At 46.4% G+C, this 22,716-nt stretch overlaps 1 protein-coding gene across 6 annotated transcripts in view; it reads left to right on the plus strand.

Annotated features, from left to right (window-relative positions):
* The window catches only part of WIPF2 (WAS/WASL interacting protein family member 2), a 55,233-nt gene extending 36,329 nt beyond the window's left edge, over positions 1 to 18,904 (plus strand). For all 6 annotated transcript variants that reach the window (XM_032163536.2, XM_032163535.2, XM_032163537.2 and 3 more), the window contains exons 2-8: positions 409 to 540; positions 4,623 to 4,755; positions 6,563 to 6,679; positions 8,836 to 9,492; positions 14,792 to 15,001; positions 17,666 to 17,767; positions 18,772 to 18,904. In XM_032163536.2, coding sequence (XP_032019427.1) covers positions 478 to 540; positions 4,623 to 4,755; positions 6,563 to 6,679; positions 8,836 to 9,492; positions 14,792 to 15,001; positions 17,666 to 17,767; positions 18,772 to 18,812 — 1,323 coding nt within the window. In that variant the 5' untranslated portion in view covers positions 409 to 477 and the 3' untranslated portion in view covers positions 18,813 to 18,904. The remainder of the gene's footprint in view (positions 1 to 408; positions 541 to 4,622; positions 4,756 to 6,562; positions 6,680 to 8,835; positions 9,493 to 14,791; positions 15,002 to 17,665; positions 17,768 to 18,771) is intronic.
* Positions 18,905 to 22,716: the final 3,812 nt, after the last annotated feature.

Here is a 22,716-nt window from a genome sequence, read left to right on the forward strand (position 1 = left end):
ACTCGAAAGGCTGAGGTGGGAGGATCGCTGGAGCTCAGGAGTTCTAGGCTGCAGTGAGCCATGATTGCGCCACTGTGCTCCAGCCTGGGCAATGGAGAGAGACCCAGTCTCTTTAAAAAAAAAAAAAAAAAAAAAGGGGACACAAGGCCTAAATAGGCACCGTACCAGAGAAGATAAACAGATGACAAGTAAGCATATGAAAAGATGCTCAGCATCAAAAGTCATTAGGAAATTGGAAATTAAAACAATTGGTTTAAACAGATTTACCAAGCCCTGGACTGTATCACAGTGGAACTAGAAGATAAGGTGTTCAGTCTCTTTTGGTTACCATGCCCAGTTCTCTCGTTCTCCTGGGCACTTGTATCTAATGGTAAAGCTGTTCTTAATGAGTTTCTGTTTCATTTGCAGGTATATGAATGACCTAAAGCTACAAATAAAGACGGAGAGAGAACAGTGCCAACTGGGAGCAGGGCAAGAATGCCAATTCCTCCTCCCCCGCCACCCCCACCTGGTCCTCCTCCACCTCCCACATTTCATCAGGTAGGTAGTCCTTCCATTAGGCTATCTCATAACCTTTGAGTAAATAAGTTGATGGTCCTCACATACTTTTTTTTTTTTTTTTTTAAACTCCTTTTGGTTAAAATTTCTTGATTTTCCTACCTGTAGCATTCCTATTCTTTAATTCTGTTTTTAACATTCCAGATTGTTATTCCTAGTATTAAAGGATACTTAGGGCTTCCTTGTACAAGACATAGTGTATAATCAATGACATGTGGTATAGGAAGGTGGAGAATAAACAAGTCCATCTTTTTCAGCTGGTTCTGATTCCTGAGAGGTCCTCTTAGGACCATAATGGCATGTCTGGTTTCCTTGTCCTGGTTCACTCTAAATGGAGATTTGGACAGGTGGCATTGGAGTTGGAGCTAGTGTTTTCCCCTAAAACTATTTGCTGTATAAAAGTTAGTATGTTGTTTCTTTGCCATTTTTGAGAAAAGTGGTGAGGATTTTTTTTTTGAAACGGAGTCTCACTCTGTCGCCCAGGCTGGAGTGCGGTGGCATGGTCTCAGCTCACTGCAACCTCCGCCTCCTGGGTTCAAGTGATTCTCCTGCCTCAGCCTCCCAAGTAGCTGGGATTACAGGCACGCGCCACCACGCCTGGCTAATTTTTATATTTTTAGTAGAGATGGGGTTTCACCATGTTGGCCAGGCTGATCTTGAACTCCTGACCTCGTGATCCTCCCGCCTTGGCCTCCCAAAGTGCTGGGATTACAGGCGGGAGCCACTGCGCCTGGCTTGAGGATTCTTAGTGGTTGTTTCTTGCTACCATTTCATCATCTCTTCTATTCAAAATCAGTTCATTTTAAAGCCAAGTCCATCAAGTTGAACACCTTATCAAGAAGGAAAGAAGTTTTTGGAATGTATTGGTTCGAAGACTGAAAGATTCAGTAATAGGAAAAAAAGCAATGTGATTTTTGAACCAAGCAGGAAGCTACTTTAACCATACCTGGATTGTGATACCTGGTGTCACATGAGAAAGAAGGAACCTGAGGCCAGGCGCCGTGGCTCACGCCTGTAATCCCAACACTTTGGGAGGCTGAGGTGGGCGGATTGCTTGAGGTCAGGAGTTCGCAACCAGCCTGGCCAACATGGTGAAGTCCTGTTTCTACTAAAAATATAAAAATTGGCCAGGTGTGGTGGCAGGCGCCTGTAATCCCAGCCACTCGGGAGGCTGAAGCAGGAGAATTGCTTGAACCCAGGAAGCGGAGGTTGCAGTGAGCTGAGATCACGCCGCACTCCAGCCTGTGCGACAGAGCAAGACTCCATCTCAAAAAAAAAAAAAAAAAAAAGAAAAGGAACCTGTATGCATTCTAGTTTTGTAAAATTTGGAAGTAAAAGTGACTTCAGAGAAGAATAGGCCATGGGGGTGTGTATGTGTGCGCACATAGGTGTGTATGTGTGCTTATGTGTATATGTTAAGTGTTTAACAGTTGAGAAATTGTACCCTGAATAGGAAAAGTGACTTGCCTGTCTAATTTGTTTCAGAACTAGGACTAGAGTTCAGGTCTACCCACTTCTGTTTGTTTTCATAACTTGTAGTTTTAGACATTTTGTTTTAAGAGTATGTATGAACTGCCTTTTAGGTGAAGTTTTGTGTGGAAGCCCAATAAATGAAGTAGATAAAAGCAGAGCTTGGCCGGGTGCGGTGGCTCACACCTGGAATCCCAGCACTTTAGGAGGCTGAGGCGGGCGGATCACCTGGGGTCGGGCGTTTGAGACCAGCCTGGCCAACGTGGCGAAACCCTATCTCTACTAAAAATACAAAAATTAGCTGGGTGTGGTAGTTGGGCACCAGTAATCCCAGCTGCTTAGGAGGCCAAGGCAGGTGAATCGCTTGAACCCCAGAGGCAGAGATTGCACCCAGCACTTTGGGAGGCCGAGGCAGGAAGATCACGAGGTCAGGAGATTGAGACCATCCTGGCCAACATGGTGAAACCCCGTCTCTATTAAAAATACAAAAATTAGCTGTGCGTGGTGGCGCTTGCCTGTAATCCCAGCTACTCAAGAGGCTGAGGCAGGAAAATCGCTTGAACCAGGGAGTCAGAGGTTGCAGTGAGCTGAGATCACGCCACTGCACTCCAGCCTGGATGACAGAGCGAGACTCTGTTTCAAAAAAATAAAGCAGAGCTTGTATGGTGATGTTGGGGGTAGAAAGAGGAGGCAGTCAATGAAGGCTTTTAGGTAGGTGGTGATACTTGAGCTGAGTCTTAAGCCATGAGTAGAGTTTAGCCAGAAAGAGAGGAGGGAGGGAGGGCACTTGAAGTTGAGGAAGCAGAATGTGGAAAGACACTGATTTGGTATTAATTAATTAATTAATGAGATAGGGTCTCACTCTGTTGCCCAGGCTGGAGTGCAATGGTTGTGATCATAACTCACTGCAGCCTCTAATTCTTGGGCTCAAGTGATCCGCTTGCCTCAGCCTCCTAAGTAGAGGGGATTACATGTGCATGACACTGTATATAGCTAATTTAAAAAAAAAAGTTTTTTTTAGGCCGGGTGCAGTGGCTCACGCCTGTAATCCCAGCACTTGAAACTCTGTCTCAAAAAAAAAAAAAAAAGTAAGTTGTTTTTTTTTTTTTGTTTTTTTTTTTTTGGTAAAGGCAGAGTCTCACTTTGTTGCTTAGACTGGTCTTGAACTCCTGGCTTCAAGTGATCCTCTTTGCCTGGGCCTCCCAAAGTGCTGGGATTACAGGTGTGAGCCACTGTGCTGGCCTCTTGCTGATTTGTAAGAAAGCATATAGAGGTTTAGATTATTGCTTGAGGGGATGTGGTAGCAGATGCAGCTGGAGATGTAAGCTGAGGGTTTAGATATTTCTTCTGGCGATCATGAGGAGTTGTTGAAATATTTCCCAGCTACTCGGGAGGCTGAGGCAGGAGAATGGCGGGAACCCAGGAGGTGAAGCTTGCAGTGAGCCGAGATCGCACTGCTGTACTCCAGCCTGGATGATAGAATCTAAGACCCTGTCTTAAAAAAAAAAAAAAGCAGAAAGCAAAAAAAGCAATCAGAGAGTAGAAAAGGCCTGGGGCTTTGAGACAATCAGAGCATTCAAATCTTGGCTGTTTGTTTATTAATGATGTGACATTAACTGTCCTGAGCCTTTGTTTCCTCATCTTTGGAATGGGAATAATATAGTTTACTGTATAACTTTATTTAGAGGCTAAATTGAAGTAATAGGGAGACAGTAGGGTATGTTAGTTGAGATAAGATACGAGTTTTTAGTGTCACTGTTGGAGTTTGGACTCTTGTTTTATCGTTCACTAGTTGCATGACCTTAGATAGATATTCAGCTTCTGGCCCACCCTTTCCAAATGGTGACAATGATAATAATACCTTTCTCATGGGAAGGTTTTGAGATTTAAATGAGCTAAGGCAAATATTGTGCTTACCACAGTGCCTAAGTCATAGTAGGGACTCACTAAATGTTTGCCTTGATGGCGATGATACGCATTAAGTGTCTAACACACATAGTGTCTAACATGCAGACTAGCACAAAGATAACTAAGTATTACTGCAGGCCTCCCATCAGAAGCTTCTGAATAAGAAGGAAATGGAGCTCCTTCACAGAAGATAGAACAAGAGGGAAAAAAACTGAGGATAATGCACATTGATATTGCTCTTTGGCATGTATATCTAATGAGATTAGACAGACATCTCATGGAATCCAGTTTGCTTTAAGTCATTTATCCCAAGCTTGTGATAAAGGAAACTTTTTTTTTAAATTTTTTATTTTTTGCAGGCGCATTCTCGCCCTGTTGCCCAGACTGCAGTGCAGTGGTGTGATCTCAGCTTACTGCAACCTCCAACTCCTGGGTTCAAGCGATTCTCCTGTCTCAGCCTCCTGAGTAGCTGGGATTACAGCATGTGCCACCATGCCTGGCTAAGTTTTTGTATTTTTAGTAGAGATGGGGTTTCACCATGTTGGCCAGGATGGTCTCGAACTCCTGACCTCAAGTGATCCACCTGCCTTGGCCTCCCAAAGTGTTGGGATTACAGGCGTGAGCCACTGCACCTGGCCGATAAAGGGAACTATTTAGGGTGAACTTATATTTCTCTTATCCTCCAGGCAAACACAGAGCAGCCCAAGCTGAGTAGAGATGAGCAGCGGGGTCGAGGCGCCCTCTTACAGGACATTTGCAAAGGGACCAAGCTGAAGAAGGTGACCAACATTAATGATCGGAGTGCTCCCATCCTCGAGAGTGAGTCTGAGCTTCATTTCCTAGTGAACTGGCAGGATCCCAGGAGTGACTTGGAGACTTGGCTGGGTTGTTATTTTTGTTGGGGCTTGAGTGGGAGAGTTTTGTCCTGGGATGTGCTTTGGCTCTATTCTCATTCATTCTTCTGAACCTTAGAAGTTTCTTCTTGATTCTTGGAGAGCATCTCAGGATTAAGGTTACCATCTCACCGGGCATGGTGGCTCATGCCTATAAGCCCAGCACTTTGGGAGGTCAAGGTGGAAAGATTGCATGAGCCTAGAAGTTCGAGGCTGCAGTGAGCTGTGATCATGTCACTGCACCACTGCACTCCAGCCTGGGCAGCAGAGCAAGACCCTGTCTCTCAAAAAGGAAAAAAAAAAAGGCTGCCATCTCTTATTGTAACTAATGCTCATCAGGGCACTTCCTTGACTGTCCTTTGAGGACACTGTCACATTCCTAGAAACCTCTTGACTGAAACCAAGGTTGATTTTATGATTGCTACAAGTGTCCATTCCTGTAGGCCTCTGGAGAGTGCTCACGTATTGGTCCCTGATCCTTTAGCCTTCTATCATCTGAGATGTGGAGAGAAGAGCCCAGATAACTATGTTGAACATTTCTTTCTTTCTTTTTTTTTTTTTTTTAAAGACTTTCACTCTTGTTGCCTAGGCTAGAGTGCAGTGGCACGGTCTCAGCTCACTCACTGCAACCTCCGCCTCCCGGGTTCAGGTAGTTCTCATACCTCAGCCTGCCAACTAGCTGGGATTATAGGCACGTGCCACCACGCCTGGCTAATTTTTTGTATTTTTAGTAGAGACAGGGTTTCGCCATGTTGGCCAGGCTGGTCTTGAACTCCTGACCTCAGGTGATCCACCTGCTCGGCCTCCCAAAGTGCTGGGATTACAGGCATGAGCCACTGCGCCTGGCCCCCCAAACATTTAACCCCCTTATCCCTTTACCCTAAATAAAGGAAGATCGGCCACTTGTTCTTTTTCTTTTTTTTTTTTTTGAGACAGTCTCACTCTGTCACCCAGGCTGGAGTGCAGTGGCACGATCTCGGCTCACTGCAAGCTCCACCTTCTGGGTTCACGCCATTCTCCTGCCTCAGCCTCCCGAGTAGCTGGGACTACAGGTACCCGCCACGGCACCTGGCTAATTTTTTGTATTTTTAGTAGAGATGGGGTTTCACCGTGGTCTCCATCTCCTGACCTCGTGATCCGCCCGCCTCCGCCTCCCAAAGTGCTGGGATTACAGGCGTGAGCCACCGCGCCCGGCTTCACTTGTTCTTTCTCTTTCATCACAACAGAGTTTCATCCCTACACAAAGCTATGGACCAGAGAGGCCTAATTTCCTTTCTTTTCTTTTCTCTTTTTTTTTTTTTTTGAAACAGGGTTTTGCTTTGTCTGTTGCTCAGGCTGGAGTGCAGTGGTACGATCACAGTTCACTGCAGCCTCGACCTCCCAGGCTCAATCGAGCCTCCCATCTCAGCCTCCCGAGTAGCTGGGACTATATGGGCATGCATCACCATGCCTAGGTAATTTGTGAAATTTTTTGTAGAGATGGGTCCTACTCTATTGCCCAGGCTGCTCTCGAACTCCTGAGCTTAAGTGATCCTCCCATCTTGGCCTCCCAAAATGCTGGGATTAGTGGCATGAGCCACTGTACCAGGCCTGCTTTTTTAAATAGAAGGGCAAAAACAAGACTGGTTTGTTTGCAAGCGATAGCCCAGATAGAGGAGTGGTTTCCCCTCATGATTGACTTGGTCACCAGCTGAGAGCATGTGAAATGAAAACCCTACTGCTATGCTTTCCAGAGCCCAAAGGAAGCAGTGGTGGCTATGGCTCTGGAGGAGCTGCCCTGCAGCCCAAGGGAGGTCTCTTCCAAGGAGGAGTGCCGAAGCTTCGACCTGTGGGAGCCAAGGATGGTTCAGGTATCTGATGAGTACTTTCCCAGGGTATTTCCCTGGTGTGTTAATTTCTGATGTCCCAAGTGGGCCATCTCAGGTTGAGGAGTATGGTAGAGGTGGGGGGAAGAAAGACTTGGGAGCAGGGGAGGAGTTATAGAGTAGAATACAGCAAAAGCTGAGGGATTAAATGAAAGTGGATGCAACTTGGATAAAGAAAATGTGGCATATATACACTAGAATACTATTCAGCCTTAGAAAAGAAGGAAACTTCTGTCATTTCTGGTAATACAGATGAACTTGGAGGACATTATACTAAGTGAAATAAGCCAGGCACAAAAACACAAATACTGCATGATCTCATTTATATGTGGAATCTGAAACAGTTGAACTCATTCGTAGAAGTAGAGAGTGAAATGTTGGTTACTAGAGGCTGGGGGCAGTAGGCGTTGGGATGGGGAAAGGGGAGATGTTGGTCAAAGGGTACAAAGTTTCAGTTAGACAGGAGGGGTAAGTTTTAGTGATCTATTGCAGCAGTCCCCAGTCTTTTTGGCACCAGGGACTGGTTTCATGGAAGACAATTTTTCCATAGATGGTGGGTGGGGGATGGTTTCAGGATGAAACTGTTCCACCTTAGATCATCAGGCATTAGTTAGATTCTCATAAGGGGCATGCAACCTAGATCCCTCACATGCACAGTTCACAATGGGGTTCGCCCTCCTGTGAGAATCTAATGCTGCTGCTGGTCTGACAGGAGGCGGAGCTCAGGCAGTAATGCTTGCTCGCTCACCTTCTGTGTGCCCCGTTCCTAACAGGCCACTGACCTGTATAGGTGCATGGCCCCAGGGGTTGGTGACCCCTGATTATACTTAATGTATATTTCAAAATTGCTAAAAGAGTATATTTTATTTTATTTTATTTATTCTTTTTTTTTCTCCTCCCGCCGAGATGGAGTCTTGCTCTGTCACCCAGGCTGGAGTGCAGTGGCGCCATCTTGGATCACTGCAACTTCCGCCTCCCGGGTTCAAGACATTCTGCTGCCTCAGCCTCCCAAGTAGCTGGGATTACAGGCACAGGCCACCACACGTGGCTAATTTTTGTAGTTTTAGTAGAGACGGGGTTTCACCATGTTGGCCAGGCTGGTCTCAAACTCCTGACCTCAAGTGATCCATCCACCTTGGCCTCCCAAAGTGCTGGGATTACAGGCGTGAGCCACTGCGCCTGTTGTAGAGTAGATTTTAAGTGTTTTCACCATTAAAAAAAGAAAATATGTGAGGTGATGGATATGTTAGTTTGATTTAATCATTCCACAATGTATACATATAACAAGACATTGTACCCCATAAATACATAAAATTAGGCTGGGCGCGGTGGCTCACGCTTGTAATCCCAGCACTTTGGGAGGCCGAGGCGGGCGGATCACGAGGTCGGGAGATCGAGACCACGGTGAAACCCTGTCTCTACTAAAAATACAAAAAATTAGCCGGGCGTGGTGGCGAGCGCCTGTAGTCCCAGCTCCTCGGAGAGGCTGAGGCAGGAGAATGGCGTGAACCCGGGAGGCGGAGCTTGCAGTGAGCCGAGATTGCGCCACTGCACTCCAGCCTGGGCGACAGAGACTCCGTCTCAAAAAAAAAAAAAAAAAAAAAAACATAAAATTATTACTTGTCAAAAATAAAGTAACATTTAAAAATGAATAACAATGTATCCTGAGCCTGAAACCGTATTAAAACCCAGAACTAGGCCGGACGTGGTGGCTCATGCCTGTAATCCCAGCACTTTGGGAAGCCGAGGTGGGCAGATCACCTGAGGTTAGGATTTCAAGACCAGCCTGTCCAACATGGTGAAACCCCGTCTCTACTAAAAATACAAAAATTAGCCGGGTGTGGTGGTGCATACCTGTAATCCCAGCTACTCAGGAGGCTGAGGCAGGAGAATCACGTGAACCCAGGAGGCAGAGGTTGCGGTGAGCTGAGATCGCACCATTGCACTCCAGCCTAGGCAACAACAGCGAAACTTCGTCTCAAAAAAAAACCCAAAAAAACAAAAAAGACGCCAAAAAACCCAGAACTATTCAATTCCTTTCCCTGCTGTCATGCAGGTCGCACTAAGGAGCTGAGTGAAGTAGAGATACTGACCAATATCTGTCCAGCTCTGTTGACTCTGTGTTGTCTATGTATTTGTAGAGAACCTAGCTGGTAAGCCAGCCCTGCAAGTCCCCAGTTCTCGAGCTGCTGCCCCAAGGCCTCCAGTATCTGCAGCCAGCGGGCGTCCTCAGGATGATACAGACAGCAGCCGGGCCTCACTCCCAGAACTGCCCCGGATGCAGAGACCCTCTTTACCAGACCTCTCTCGGCCTAATACCACCAGCAGTACGGGCATGAAGCACAGCTCCTCTGCCCCTCCCCCGCCACCCCCAGGGCGGCGTGCCAACGCACCCCCCACACCTCTGCCTATGCACAGCAACAAAGCCCCCGCCTACAACAGAGAGAAACCCTTGCCACCGACGCCTGGACAAAGGCTTCACCCTGGTCGAGAGGGACCTCCTGCTCCACCCCCAGTCAAACCACCTCCTTCCCCTGTGAATATCAGAACGGGACCAAGTGGCCAGTCTCTGGCTCCTCCTCCTCCGCCTTACCGCCAGCCTCCTGGGGTCCCCAATGGACCCTCTAGCCCCACTAATGAGTCAGCCCCTGAGCTGCCACAGAGACACAATTCTTTGCATAGGAAGACACCAGGGCCTGTCAGAGGCCTAGCACCTCCTCCACCCACCTCAGCCTCCCCCTCTTTACTGAGTAATAGGCCACCTCCCCCAGCCCGAGACCCTCCCAGTCGGGGAGCAGGTAAGTGCTTGGAAGCACCTTTTTCCCTATCATGCTGTGAATATTGATTTTATCTTTCCCCAGAGCACTCCTTGAAGACAGTAATTCGTTTATTCATTCAGTGGGTTTATTGAGTACCTTTTTATGTGTCAGATCTGTTGGTAGGGAAATAGCAATAAATAGAAAAGACAAAAAAAAAAAAAAAAAAAGAAAAGACAAAAAATTCGACAGTCAAACTAGTAAGATATATAAATACATAGTATGCAGTATGCTTTAGAGAATTACAAAGCAGAGGAAAGGAATAAGATATACCGGGGCGGAAGTCGGATGATGATATCTTAAATTGGAGGAGTGGGAAGCGAGTCAGGACAGTCCTTACTGATACGTTGAAAATTTGACAAAGACCTTAAGAAAGTGACGAGTAAGCTTAGTAGTTATCTAGGAGAACAGCTGTTGCAGGCAGTGGGAACAACAAATGCAGAGGCTGTAAGGCAGAAGTATTCTTGAAACATTTTGGGGACAGCAAGGGGGCCATTGTGGCAAGACTAGAAAGAGTGAGGGGAGGTAAGAGTGGTAGGACTTGGAGGTTGGAAAGCTAGAGCTGCAGGGGAGAGCACTGCAGGATTTTGCAAAGACCTTGGATTTAACTGTGTGACATGGGAAGCCACTGGAGGGTTTTAAACAGAAGTATGATTTGATTCACCTTTTAAAAAGATCATTAACTCCTAGGTTGAGAACAGACTGCAGGAGGACAGAGGTGACAAAAGGAGACCAGTTACTGGGCTGTTGCAGTAAATGGCCAGATGGTTAGGACTACTGTGAATTTGTGGGAAGATAGGTGTTCAGTTTGAGACAAGTTTGAGATGCCTGTTAGGTACTCAAGAAGCGACAATGAATTGGTAATTGGTTATCAGGCTCCAAAGTTGAGGGGAGAGGTTTCGGCTGGGGAGATACATTTGAATGGTATTGAAAACCACATGCTGGATGAAGTCACCTAAGGAGTGAATATAGATAAGAAGAGGCCTAGGAGGCTGAGGTAGGAGAATCGCTTGAACTCAGGAGGCAGAGGTTGCAGTGAGCCGAGATCACGCCACTGCACTCCAGCCTGGGCGACAGAGTGACAGTCCATCTCAAAAAAAAAAAGGGGGGTGGGGGTGCGCTGAGCCCTTGCCCTCCTGCATTAGAGGCAAAAGAGATGAAGAATACCCAGCAGAGGAAACAGAAAAGCTTCTAGTGAGGATGGAAGGAGAAAAACCAAGAATGTGATGAAAAAACTCCAAGGTAGAGTAAGTGGTCAGCTGTGCCCAGTGCTGCAGATGGGTCAGGTAAGTTAAAGACCAAGAACTGGCATTGGTCTTAGTATCATGGGACCCTTTTGAGTAGTTTCATTGGAGTGGTGGAGGGTGAAAGTGAAAGCTTAATTGGAGTGGGTTCAAGAATGCAGGAATAGGAGGAGAGAAATTGGAGATAGCAATGTAGAAATCTCTTAAAGAGTTCGCTGTAAAGTCCAGGAGAGAAGGGTGAAGATAAGTGAAGTGATGGTTGGAGGAAGATGTGGGGTTGAGAGTTGTTTTTTTCCCATCCCAAGATGGGAGACCTATTTGTATGCTGATGGAATGAGTAGCATGAAACTTAGGAGAGAGGGAAAAAATTGAATCAGAAGAGAGGGAACAGATTGCCTGAATAATGACCTGGAGGAGGCAGAGGAGAGAGAATGTGATCCATAGATAAAGGGTTGGCCTTAGATAGGAATATAGTTCTTCCATAGTAACAAGAGGCGAGGCAGAGCATATAGGCTTAGAAGCAAGTGGGTAGGTGGGTGTAGTGGTAGAAGCATGTGGAAAGTTTATTCTAATTTGCTTCTGTTTTCTCAGTGAAATGGAAAGCAAGAGCATCAGCTGTGACTGCAGCAAGGGAAGGAGAAGGAGAGTTGAGGAGAGAGAAGAGGCATGAAATGGTCATCTGGAGCGTGGGAGTGTGGGTGGACTAGAGAAATGTGCTCAGATAGGCAACCACGCGAAGGGCCCACTTGAGATTATGGGCCATACATTTCATGTGAGATTAATTAGTCTCATGTGTGTTCAGTTGTGATTTGCAGGTACAAAATAAGAGTAGAGCTGTATTTAACCAGCGTTAGCATGTTTTAGGCATGTGCGACTCTAAGGGAGAGTGGGGCAGGAAGGGAACGGTGTATGTGAGGGAGTGATTGCAATAATGGAGCCTAAGCTGGGTGAAGAGGGAATTTAGGAACCCTGGAAAAAGAAGAGGTTGTGTAATCTTATAATTAGCATAACTGAAATTTTAGAGTGAGGGAGACCATGACAGCTCTCTGGGGCCTTATTGGACGTGGGAATTTTGGCTCCCATATCCTTAAATCATTAGACTTTGAGACATACCCTCTACAAACAGCTTCTTAGCCTTTATTTATTTATTTATTTGTTTGTGTTTTGAGACAGAGCCTTGCTCTGTCGCCCAGGCTGGAGTGCAGTGGTGTGATCTCTGCTCATTGCAACCTCTTCCTCCCAGGTTCAAGTGATTGTTGTGTCTCAGCCTCCTGACTAGCTGGAATTACAGGCACGTGCCACCATACCTGGCTAATTTTTGTATTTTTAGTAGAAACGGGTTTTCACCATGTTGGCCAGGCTGGTCTCAAACTCCTGACCTCAAGTGAGCCACTGCGCCCAGCCCTTAGCTTTTATTTTAAAGTCAGTTTCTACAGGTATAGAACGTTGATTAAGGAGTTATGTCATGGAGTCTGGGCATGATGGCTCACGCCTTAATCCCAGCACTTTGGAAGGTTGAGGCCAGCAGATCATTTAAGCCCAGGAGTTCGAGACCAGCCTGGGCAACATGGCAAAACCCTGTCTCTACAAAAAATAATTTTAAAAAATTAGCCTGGCATGGCGGTGCATGCCTGTAGTCCCAGCTACTCGAGAGGCTGAGGTGGGAAGACCACTTGAGCCTGGGAGGTGGAGGTTGCAGTGAGCTGTGATAGTGCCACTGCACTTCAGCCTGGGCAACACAGCAAGACCTTGTCCCCCCCGCCACCCCCAAAAAAAGGTAAAGGTTATATCATTAAGTAGCAAGGCATTAAAAGTCCATTAACCTGTGTGCAACTGCTTTGTTCAGTACATACAGATTGCACTCTAGCAGCTGGCCATCTAACATAGGGCAGCCAAACAGTGGCCTACTGCATTCCTGATCCCATATCTCCGTAGCTTTAGCCATAATGAGGTAGTCCTAAGGTGGCCCTTGATTCTATAAAGTTCAGGTTTTACTTTTTTTTTTTTTTTAACTTAGGGATTTTACAAAAGACTGTCTGAGCATAGCTCATATCTTTCTGACCTCATCCAGGAATAGAAGGAGAGAAAAATGCAATTTCTGTGGGTTGAGCTGAGCACTTTTAAATGTCTGCAGGCTTTCTTGCTTCCCACTTTTCCATTCTTTCTCTGTGGTAGCTAGGACTACAGGGATGTTGCCACCATGTCTGGCTCATTAAATTTTTTATTGTTTTTTTTTTTTTTAAGATGAGTTCTGTGTTGCCCAGGCTGGACTCAAACTCTTTTTTTTTTTTTTTTTTGAGACAGAGTCTCACTCTTGCCCAGGCTGGAGTGCGGTGGCACGATCTCGGCTCACTGCAACCTCCGCCTCCTGGGTTCAAGCAATTCTCCTGCCTCAGCCTGCTGAGTAGCTGGGATTACAGGCACCCGCCACCAAGCCCAGCTAATTTTTGTATTTTTAGTAGAGACAGGGTTTCACCATATTGGTCAGGTTGAGTCTCGAACCCCTGACCTCATGATCCACCTGCCTCAGCCTCCCAAAGTGCTGGGATTACAGGCGTGAGCCACCGCGCCCGGCATAGGTATGAATATTTTCATTGGTGGTGGTGGTGGGGCGACCTCAGAAATGAAATGTGACCATCATATAATAGTGTTTATAGCTCTGACTGATAAACTTGCTTTGGAGGCAATTCCAAAAGAGATGTTTGCAGTGTTTGAGCAATGAGACTGTTACTGGACATATGTAACTTCCCACAATGAATCTGCTGTATATATTTTGAAAATCGCTCATTGATATTAGAGTAAGTGACAGCCTGTATATGCTGTGGGAGAGCAGAGGTGGAGGTACTCAGAAGAAAATGGATTGCTTTGGGAAAGCCTTAAGATGGGACTTGGATTGAACCTTGAAGGATAGGGAGGATTTGGTAGTAAGGGAAGGGGGGGATATCAGAATATTGTGAGGGGAGTCACAAGAGCAAAGCATATAATTCGGTTTATTCAGCAAACATTGAGCACCTGCTTTGTGCTGTACATTTGGCTGAACTTGGGAACCCAGAAGGAGGAACTGCTCTGACATCAAGGGGTACACAGTATACTGGGGGAAGAGCACACAGAAGAAATAATAGTCTGTTCAAATAGTAGGTATGCACAAGCTGAAGTGGAAGTGCAGAGGAGGGCTCCTAACCTAGCCTAGCAGTAAGAAGGGAATAGGAGAAGCCAAGCTCAGGCTGATTGGTGTGGTAGGTTACTATGTAAGCAAAGGCTTTGAGACTTTATTTTTTTACATATTTATGTATTTGAGATGGAGTCTCTCTCTGTTGCTCAGGCTGGAGTGCAGTGGCACAATCTGGGCTCACTGCAACCTCCATCTCCCAGGTTCAAGTAATTCTTGTGCCTCAGCCTCCTGAGGAGCTGGGACTACAGGCACACACCACCACACCGGGCTAATTTTTTGTATTTTTAGTAGAGATGGGGTTTCATCATGTTGCCCAGGCTGGTCTCCAACTGCTGAGCTCAGGCAGTCCTCCCGCCTCAGCCTCCCAAAGTGCTAGGATTATAGACGTGAGCCATCACACCCAGCCACGGCTTGAGACTTTATGATTTAGGCGGTGCAAAGCCTTTGAAAAAACTGGATCAAGTTTTTAGGGAGATTGGTGAGTTGGTGTTATGCAAAATGAATTTGGAGGGGTAAGGGACGAAGCAAGGAGAACATTCGGAAGGCTTTTGCAGTAGAACAGGCTAAATATAAGGAAGACCTGAATTAGAATTGTGGAGGAAGGCATGGAAAAGCAGAAAAAAAAAAAATCAAGAACAGATAGGGTTCTTGACTGACTGGTAGGAAATGTAAAAAGGCCATACATTTATTCTGAATGTTGGTATCTGGAAGAGTGGTGATGCTGTTCAAGTAATAAGGACAAAGGGGAACCAGGCACTGTAAGCCTCTGTGGGATGTGTTACTCTTTTAAGCTCATGTGTTTCAAGTCATTCTACCCCTTGCCGTCTCCACATCCAAACCTAACTACTTTGGATTTTAATTGCAGCTCCTCCACCCCCACCACCTGTGATCCGAAATGGTGCCAGGGATGCTCCCCCTCCCCCACCACCGTACCGAATGCATGGGTCAGAACCCCCGAGCCGAGGAAAGCCCCCACCTCCACCCTCAAGGACGCCAGCTGGGCCACCCCCTCCTCCTCCGCCACCCCTGAGGAATGGCCACAGAGATTCTATCACCACCGTCCGGTCTTTCTTGGGTGAGTAGCTAGCTATCTGTAGTCTCATGGTTCCTGCGGTGACTTCACCCACTCCAGTGCCATGGCTGCCAGATGGCCACCATAGAGTGGGAATGGCCACATGGGATCCTTTGTTCACAATAATTCTCCTCCTGACTTCATCCTCAGACGTATGGGCTGTGTTCATTGACTTCCTTATCTTGATGTGAATTCTAAGCATGGATGCTTTGGAATAGATTGAAGTAAAATCAGCAAGTGTTGTGCTAACTCTAAATCCACTCCAAAGATCAGTTTTTGTAGCTAGCTTTTAGGTCAGAGACTCTGTATCTTCTTTAGGATTATTCAGACAGAACTTATGTATTCTCCTAGGAAGGAGTGTTCCTTTCTAGCTCTTCAAAAACAAAACACTTGATTGTTCTTGGAATTATTATTTTTTATTTTTTTATAGAGACTGGGTCTCTGTTGCTCAGGCCGCTGTCAAACTCCTGGTCTCAAGCAGTCCTCCAACTTCAGCCTCCCAAAGTGCTGGGATTACACATGTGAGCCATCACATCCAGCCTCTCCTTGGAATTCTTGAAAAAAAAAAAAAAAAAAAAAAATCCCATGGCACATTGCCTGGAAAGAAAAAAGAAGAAAGAATGACAAAAAATATTAAAGAAAAAAGGATTGGGCGTGGTGGTTCATGCCTGTAATCCCAGCACTTTGGGAGGCCAAGGTAGGAGGATTGCTTTTAGCCCAGGAACTCAAGACCAGCCTGGGCAACATGGTGGAATTTCATCTCTCTAAAAAATAAAAAAATTAGCTGGGTGTGGTGGCACACGCCTGTGGTTCCAGCTACTCAGGAGGATTGCCTAAGTCCAGGGAGGTTGAGGCTGCCGCAAGCCATTGATCACATCACTGCACCCCCCGCCTGGGCAACAGAGAGAGACTCTGTCTCAAAAAAAAAAAAAAATCGGCTGGGTGCAGTGGCTCACTCCTGTAATCGCAGCACTTTGGGAGGCCGAGGCAGGCGGATCACCTGAGGTCAGGAGTTTGAGACCAGCCTGGCCAACATAGTGAAATCCCTGTCTCTACTAAAAATATAAAAAATTAGCTGGGCATGGTGGCACGCACCCATAATCCCAGCTACTCAGAAGGCTGAGGCAGGAGAATCTCTTGAACCCAGGAGGTGGAGGTTGCAGTGAGCCAAGATTGTGCCACTGCACTCCAGCCTGGGTGACAGAGCAAGACTCCATCTCAGAAAAAAAAGGCAAAACCCAAAACATTACACACATTAATCCAAAGCCACTAACTAGCAGTGTTATTTCGAGGAAGTCACGTTACTTCTCTGGGCCTCACTTCTCTTATTTGTAAAATTAGGTTGACTAGATCAGATATCAGATTAACTTTTCCAAGATTATAAATGTTGGGGGGCTCTACCTAAGAGAGTCTGATTCCTTGGTTCTGAGATGTAACCCTAAGTAAAGGTTGTCCATAGGCTATTGTTAGACCCGTCTGTTGAGGACCCCTGGAAGAAATCTCTGAAAGGTCCCTTGCAGCCCTGACACTCTAGATTTTTTTTTTTTTGAGATAGCGTCTTGCTTTGTCATCCAGGCTGGAATGCAGTAGCGTAATCGCAGCTCACTGCAGTTTCGACCTCCCAAGCTCAAGCAATCCTCCCATCTCTCAGCCTTCCAAGTAGCTGGGACCACAGGTGTGCACCCCCATGCCTGGCTAATTTTGTTCTTTTTTTTTGTAGAGATGAGGTTTCGCCATGTTGCCCAGACTGGTCTTGAACTCGTGGGCTCAAGCTACCCACCCACCTTGGCCTCCCAAAGTGCTGGGATTACAGGCATGAACCACCATGCCCAGCTTCTAGATTCTTTAATAGTTGCTGTCCTTACCTACCCCAGTCCTCCATGTTCTAGTCTATTCCTATTAGGTATGCCAGGATTTTTGCTTTAAAGATATACCCTTATTGTAGAAACCTTTGGGATGTGATCAAGCCGCACTTACAGAAAATTTGAGCCTTCTGATGGAGGGGCCATAGAAGGTAGGAGTAGAAGCCTTGAGATGGCTGTCCCAACTATGTAAGTGAAGGTAACATGGACTGAAAGGGAATTATCTGGTCAAATCTCTTCACTAGCCATAGACAAATATTCCCATTTTAAATTAATTCCTAACAATTTCTGGATTTAGATCAGCTGTTTTCCCGTGGTGACAGTCTGTAAGATGTTATTAACACCCAGAATTGGCTGGGCCTGGTGGCTCACACCTGTAATCCCAGCACTTTGGGAGGCCAGGTAGGCAGATTGACTGAGCTCAGGAGTTTGAGACTAGCCTGGCCAAGATGGCGAAACCCTGTCTCTACTAAAAATACAGAAAACTAGCCAGGCGAGGTGGTGGGCACCACTGCACTCCAGCCTGGGTGACAGAGCGAGACTGTCAAAAAAAAAAAAATAATAAAGAATGGGCTCAAAGATGGATTACTTGGTACAGAGAGGTTTCGAATACATGCTCTGTGCATGCAAGGCACACGGGGTGATGCTGCTGTTGTTCTCAGGGTGGTTGGTTTGGTGGGGCAGTAGGTCCTCACAGTACCTCAGAATGCCTGAGAGATTAGTACGTGGGGAGGGTCGAAGCGATCAGAGACCTGTGGGAGCACAAGCAAGGATGATAGGAATTAATATTCTGTTATTTTCACAGATGATTTTGAGTCAAAGTATTCCTTCCATCCAGTAGAAGACTTTCCTGCTCCAGAAGAATATAAACACTTTCAGAGGATATATCCCAGCAAAACAAACCGAGGTGAGAATAATAATAATAAGGTTTTTCCATAATTGCATAGAATGTAGAATTTGTGCGTTTTCTTAGGTTAAAATTTGCTTTTCACCGGGTGCAGTGGCTCATACCTATAATCCCAGCACTTTGGGAGGCTGAGGTGGGTGGATCACAAGGTCAGGAATTCGAGACCAGCCTGACCAACATAGTGAAACCCTGTCTCTACTAAAAATACAAAATTAGGCTGGGCGCGGTGGCTCACGCCTGTAATCCCAGCATTTTGGGAGGCTGAGGTGGGCGGATCATGAGGTCAGGAGATCAAGACCATCCTAGCTAACACGGTGAAACCTCGTCTCTACTAAAAATACGAAAGATTAGCCGGGCGTGGTGGCACGAGCCTGTAGTCCCAGCTACTTGGGAGGCTGAGGCAGGAGAACTGTTTAAACCCAGGAGGCAGAGGTTGCAGTGAGCCAAGATCACGCTACTATACTCCAGCCTGGGTGACAGAGGGAGACTCTGTCTCAAAAAAGTAAATAAATAAAAATAAATTGCTTCTCATCATCTTCATTGTCTTTTTTTTTTTTTTTTTTTTTTGAAATAGGGTCTCCCTATCGTCACCCAGGCTGGAGGTGCAGTGGTGCCATCTCAGCCCACCCCAACCTCCGCCTCCCAGGTTCAAGTGATTCTCCTGCCTAAGCCTCCCAAGTATCTAGGATTATAGGCATGTGCCACCACGCCCGGATTATTTTTGTAATTTTAGTAGAGACTGGGTTTTGCCTGGTTGGCCAGGCTGGTCTGAAACTCCTGACCTCAGGTGATCTGCCCGCCTCGGCCTCCCAAAGTGCTGGATTACAGGCGTGAGCCACCTTGCCTGGCCTCTCATCTTCATTTTCTTAGGCAAAACAACAACACATAGTCCCCAGATTTTAAAGGTTAGCTTAAAGAGCCTGTCTCTCATTTTAGGAATGTGTGGGTTCAGATTCTGGTGGGTGACCTGTATGTGTGTGGTTTTTATTTTGTTTTTTTTTCAGCTGCCCGTGGAGCCCCACCTCTGCCACCCATTCTCAGGTGAAGCCTGGCTTGGTCCTGTTCCTCAGGAAAAGGATGGACCTTCTTTTCTTCTCAGTTGGTCCCTTCCATTCCCCTGAAACCTGCATGAGAGCTCCTAACATGTTTCTCCAATGCAATCAACCCCTAGACTCCAAGTGTCCTCCCAGCTCGCCTCCATCTATGCATCTCATCTCTGGATTTGGTGATCAGACTCTATATTGACAGTAGGATCTCAAACCCTGCATCCATCCTTCCTCCAGCAAGCCCTGCTAGTCACATGAGGACCAAGTTTCCGTGTCTCCTGCCTTCCTCTTGGGGAAAGGTGCCTTGTTGTGATGAATTAACTCACTGTTAGGGCAGGGTGGAGAATAGTACTCCTTCCTTCTCCTGTCCACTGTGGGGGAAGCTTGGCAGATATATTTCATCATTTAGGAGGCTGGCATGACCAGGACTTATGGGTGGGAGGGGAGCATTTTTAGTGAAGCAAGAAAGGAGTTTGCCAAGAAGTGATCTGTTTTAAAGGTCATATTTGGAGAAAGGGCAAGGAATTGGGTCTGCTTTATTTTTAGGGGTATTTTGTTTTTATTCTCACCTGCTGCCCCCCTACCACCACCCCAGGGATAAATTGGATATAAACACTAAATACTAATCAGTTGAACTTAACATTTAACAAAAAGAAAGGGTGAAATAAACGGAAGACCATTTTAGAACTAGTCAGTTCTCTGCAGCAAAGGGACCAGGAGCCATTTGAACCCTCTGGGACCCCTCACCCCACTGCTTCAGGGTGCTAAGCTGAGGGATGTTTTTCCTCCCCCTTACAACCCATGCCCTTGAAAGAAAAGTCACTTTTTATGGAGGGCATCATTCATTCCTGATTCACAAACCCCAAAAACCTCTGGTGGGAGATAGGAAGATAGGGCGTGGGCCTGGGCCTTAACCTCAATCTTGAGTCTGCCTCAGTCTTTTCTGACTGGCCCTGAAGTTGTCAGTGGCTCTTTCTGTCCTTCAGCCCCTGGAAGGTGCTCCAGGATAACAAAGAAGGGCAGGTTGAAGCCCCTCATGGAAGGACCTGGCTTTGTGGGGCTGCAAAGGACTTTTAAGTCCTGCCTGTACTGAAGTTCACAGCCCACCTGACTGAGCAGACTCTTCCTTTCTCTACCACCCTTGGCTTCCCAGGACTGCACGGTTTAACACAGCACAGTACAGAAGGGTGAAGAAGTGAGCAGAGGCTTATGAGGATATTCAGATTCTCTTCTATGCCAGGAAGCACAAAGACTTTGTTGAGATTTGCCTCAGTTCAGTAGGTCTTCCTTGGCAGCCAGCCATAGGTTGTTTCTTTGTCTTCCAGGTCCTAAAGAGCACAGAGAAAATGGAGGTCCCCAGTCTAGGTAGGAAGCTGATTGGACGAGGACTTCTTTTTTTCCGACAGCAGGATGGGGCTCCTGGGCTGGACACACCAGATGCTTTGGTTTTCTACAACTGTTGCTATGTATAGAGGCTGCTCAGAGCGTGGCATGAGAGCAAGGAGACCATGGCTACTCTTTGAAATGGATGGGGAAAATTAGCTTAAAAATTTAATCACACACATCACAGGCTTAAACTGTCTTAGGGACCTTTCCAGTTGATTGGATCACAGGCTAGGGATCTGTCCATGGTGCCAGGTGAAACCCAAGTCTCCCCAGTGCTAGGTGAGGGAGGGCTCAACGGGGATAGTGTGTATGGGATCTGCTGTCCTTTGCCATCCCCTGGACCATATTAACTCTGGGATAGACCATGATTAGGTCTGTCACCAAACTTTTCCTAATCATTTTTTATGTATCATTCTTCTTTCTAATCTGTTAGCAGTTATCTCCCAGAAGTATCCCTAGCATCCTGAAGCAAACAGAACTGCCGGGCACTGTGGCTTACTCCTGTAACCTCAGCAATTTGGGAGGCCAAGGCGGGCGGATCACCTGAGTTCAAAAGTTCGAGACCAGCCTGTCCAACATGGCGAAACCCCGTCTCTACTAAAAATACAAAAATTATCTGGGCGTGGTGGCATGTGCCTGTAGTCCCAGCTACTGGGGAGGCTGAGGCATGAGAATCGCTTGAACCCAGGAGGTGGAGGTTGCAGTGAGTGGAGATGGCGCCACTGCGCTCCAGCCTGGGTGACAGAGTGAAACTCCGTCTCAGAAAACAAACAAACCAGACACAACTGAGAGTGGGGATGCTAGTGGAGGGAAAAGGAGAGAGTACAAGAGTTGATACTGCAGCAGAGTTCCAGGGCAGATACTGACAAGTGACTGAACTTTGACTGTGAAGTCTTCCCATTTATTTTTGAAATGGGAGTCGATGCCTTTTGTACAACGTTATCAGTGTTTTTTTTTTTCCTCCTTTACTCAGACATAGAGCATCAAAATATCACGAGTAAAGCCAAACCCCAGCTTTTCACTGGGGCTGATATCTTCCTCCCCATGGCCCGCTGCCCCTCATATTCCCCAGCACTTGGACTGTGTCACATGGGTATTGATTGTATACTTGTTGTCTTGGCCTCATGCAAAAAGGCCTAGGTCTAGATCTAGTCAGATGAGTTTTTTTCAGAGCATGTTGATGATACAACACCTGTTTAAATGTCTTTGCCTTATATGTTATTTGGTCCCGCTGTTAATAATAGATTTATTACCATGTATATTTACTCTTGAAGATGGGAATGTGATCTGCATAGTTATCAGTCTATTTTGTATGTTGTAAAAAGCTTCTAATTTAGGTTTAAGGTGGGCTGGCTACAAAAGCACTAAAACTGCTCACCTTTTAAACTGCTCTTTTTATCTGCTTGTGGGAATGTTGTCTCTTTCATGAAAGATTGGGTGGTCTCATGTTGAGGCTGTTGCCCAGTCCCATTAACTCCCTTGTCCCCCCACAGAAGGAAGAGACGTTGCCCAGCTAAGCATCAGGAAGCTGTCTTAAAAGCCCTTGTATGGGATTGGTTTTGTGATGTTTTTCCCTAATGGGAAAAACTTTATAGTTGTTTCTTACTGCCCTGTCTGGGAAGCAGGGTGGTGGCCTCCAGGTTTTTAAATGAGCTAGATGCCCCTCTTCCCCTTCTCTGGTCACTGAACCTGGACCAAAGCACTTTGATATTCCAGGTGTGATTTTCTCTGTCATGGGGATTTGCTCCACTGCAGAGCCCCATCATTTTTACAGCGTAGGCCAACAGAGTGAGAACCTAGGGCTACCCTAGCTGATGGATGTGAGGCTGCTGTCACCAAGAGCTCGTCCCAGCCTGCTAACTGGCAGTGGCAAGGATACTCGTCATCGGCCATTGCACTGGGGAACTCGCTTACCCCATGGCTTCCCAACTTGAAACCCAGATTTACCTCCAGGGAGAGGTGAGAAAAAAATTGTAAATAGACTTGCTACAGAGCAACTCAGGGTTGGGGTGTGTTTTAATTCTCCTGATCACTTGAAATAATCTGTAGGCTGAGTGCTTATGGGGGGTGGGGGAGAAGGGTGACTCCAGGGTCCTTCCCTTTTGTGAAGCCCTGGGGGTGGAATGTGGGCATCTGAGGCCCTATGATGGCACTACACTGAGCTGTCTGCCCTTCCGGAAACCCAACCTGCAATCAACTGCAAATCAAATTCTTCACATTCCAGCTACAGTCTTTCTTTCCCCATTGAATCTCAGTCCGTGGCCATGTGGTCAAGGTGGCTTTCTGTTAAGCTACCCTAATTTCGGGAATGGGAGGGGAGAGAGGAGGGCCATTACAACTCTGCCTTCAAGACTCATCTCTTAAAAACAAAACGAAACAAAACTACCACCACCATCAAAACCACACGCAAAAAAAAAAAAAAAAAAAAAAAAAGGATAACTTTAACCGAAGAAAGGGTTTGGTTCCATTCAACTCCACATTCATTGTGCCTTTACTTGCGTTAGATTTCTGTGCTTG

This window comes from Hylobates moloch, unplaced genomic scaffold (genome assembly GCF_009828535.3).
Source record: "Hylobates moloch isolate HMO894 unplaced genomic scaffold, HMol_V3 SCAFFOLD_10, whole genome shotgun sequence".
Lineage (NCBI taxonomy): Eukaryota > Metazoa > Chordata > Mammalia > Primates > Hylobatidae > Hylobates > Hylobates moloch.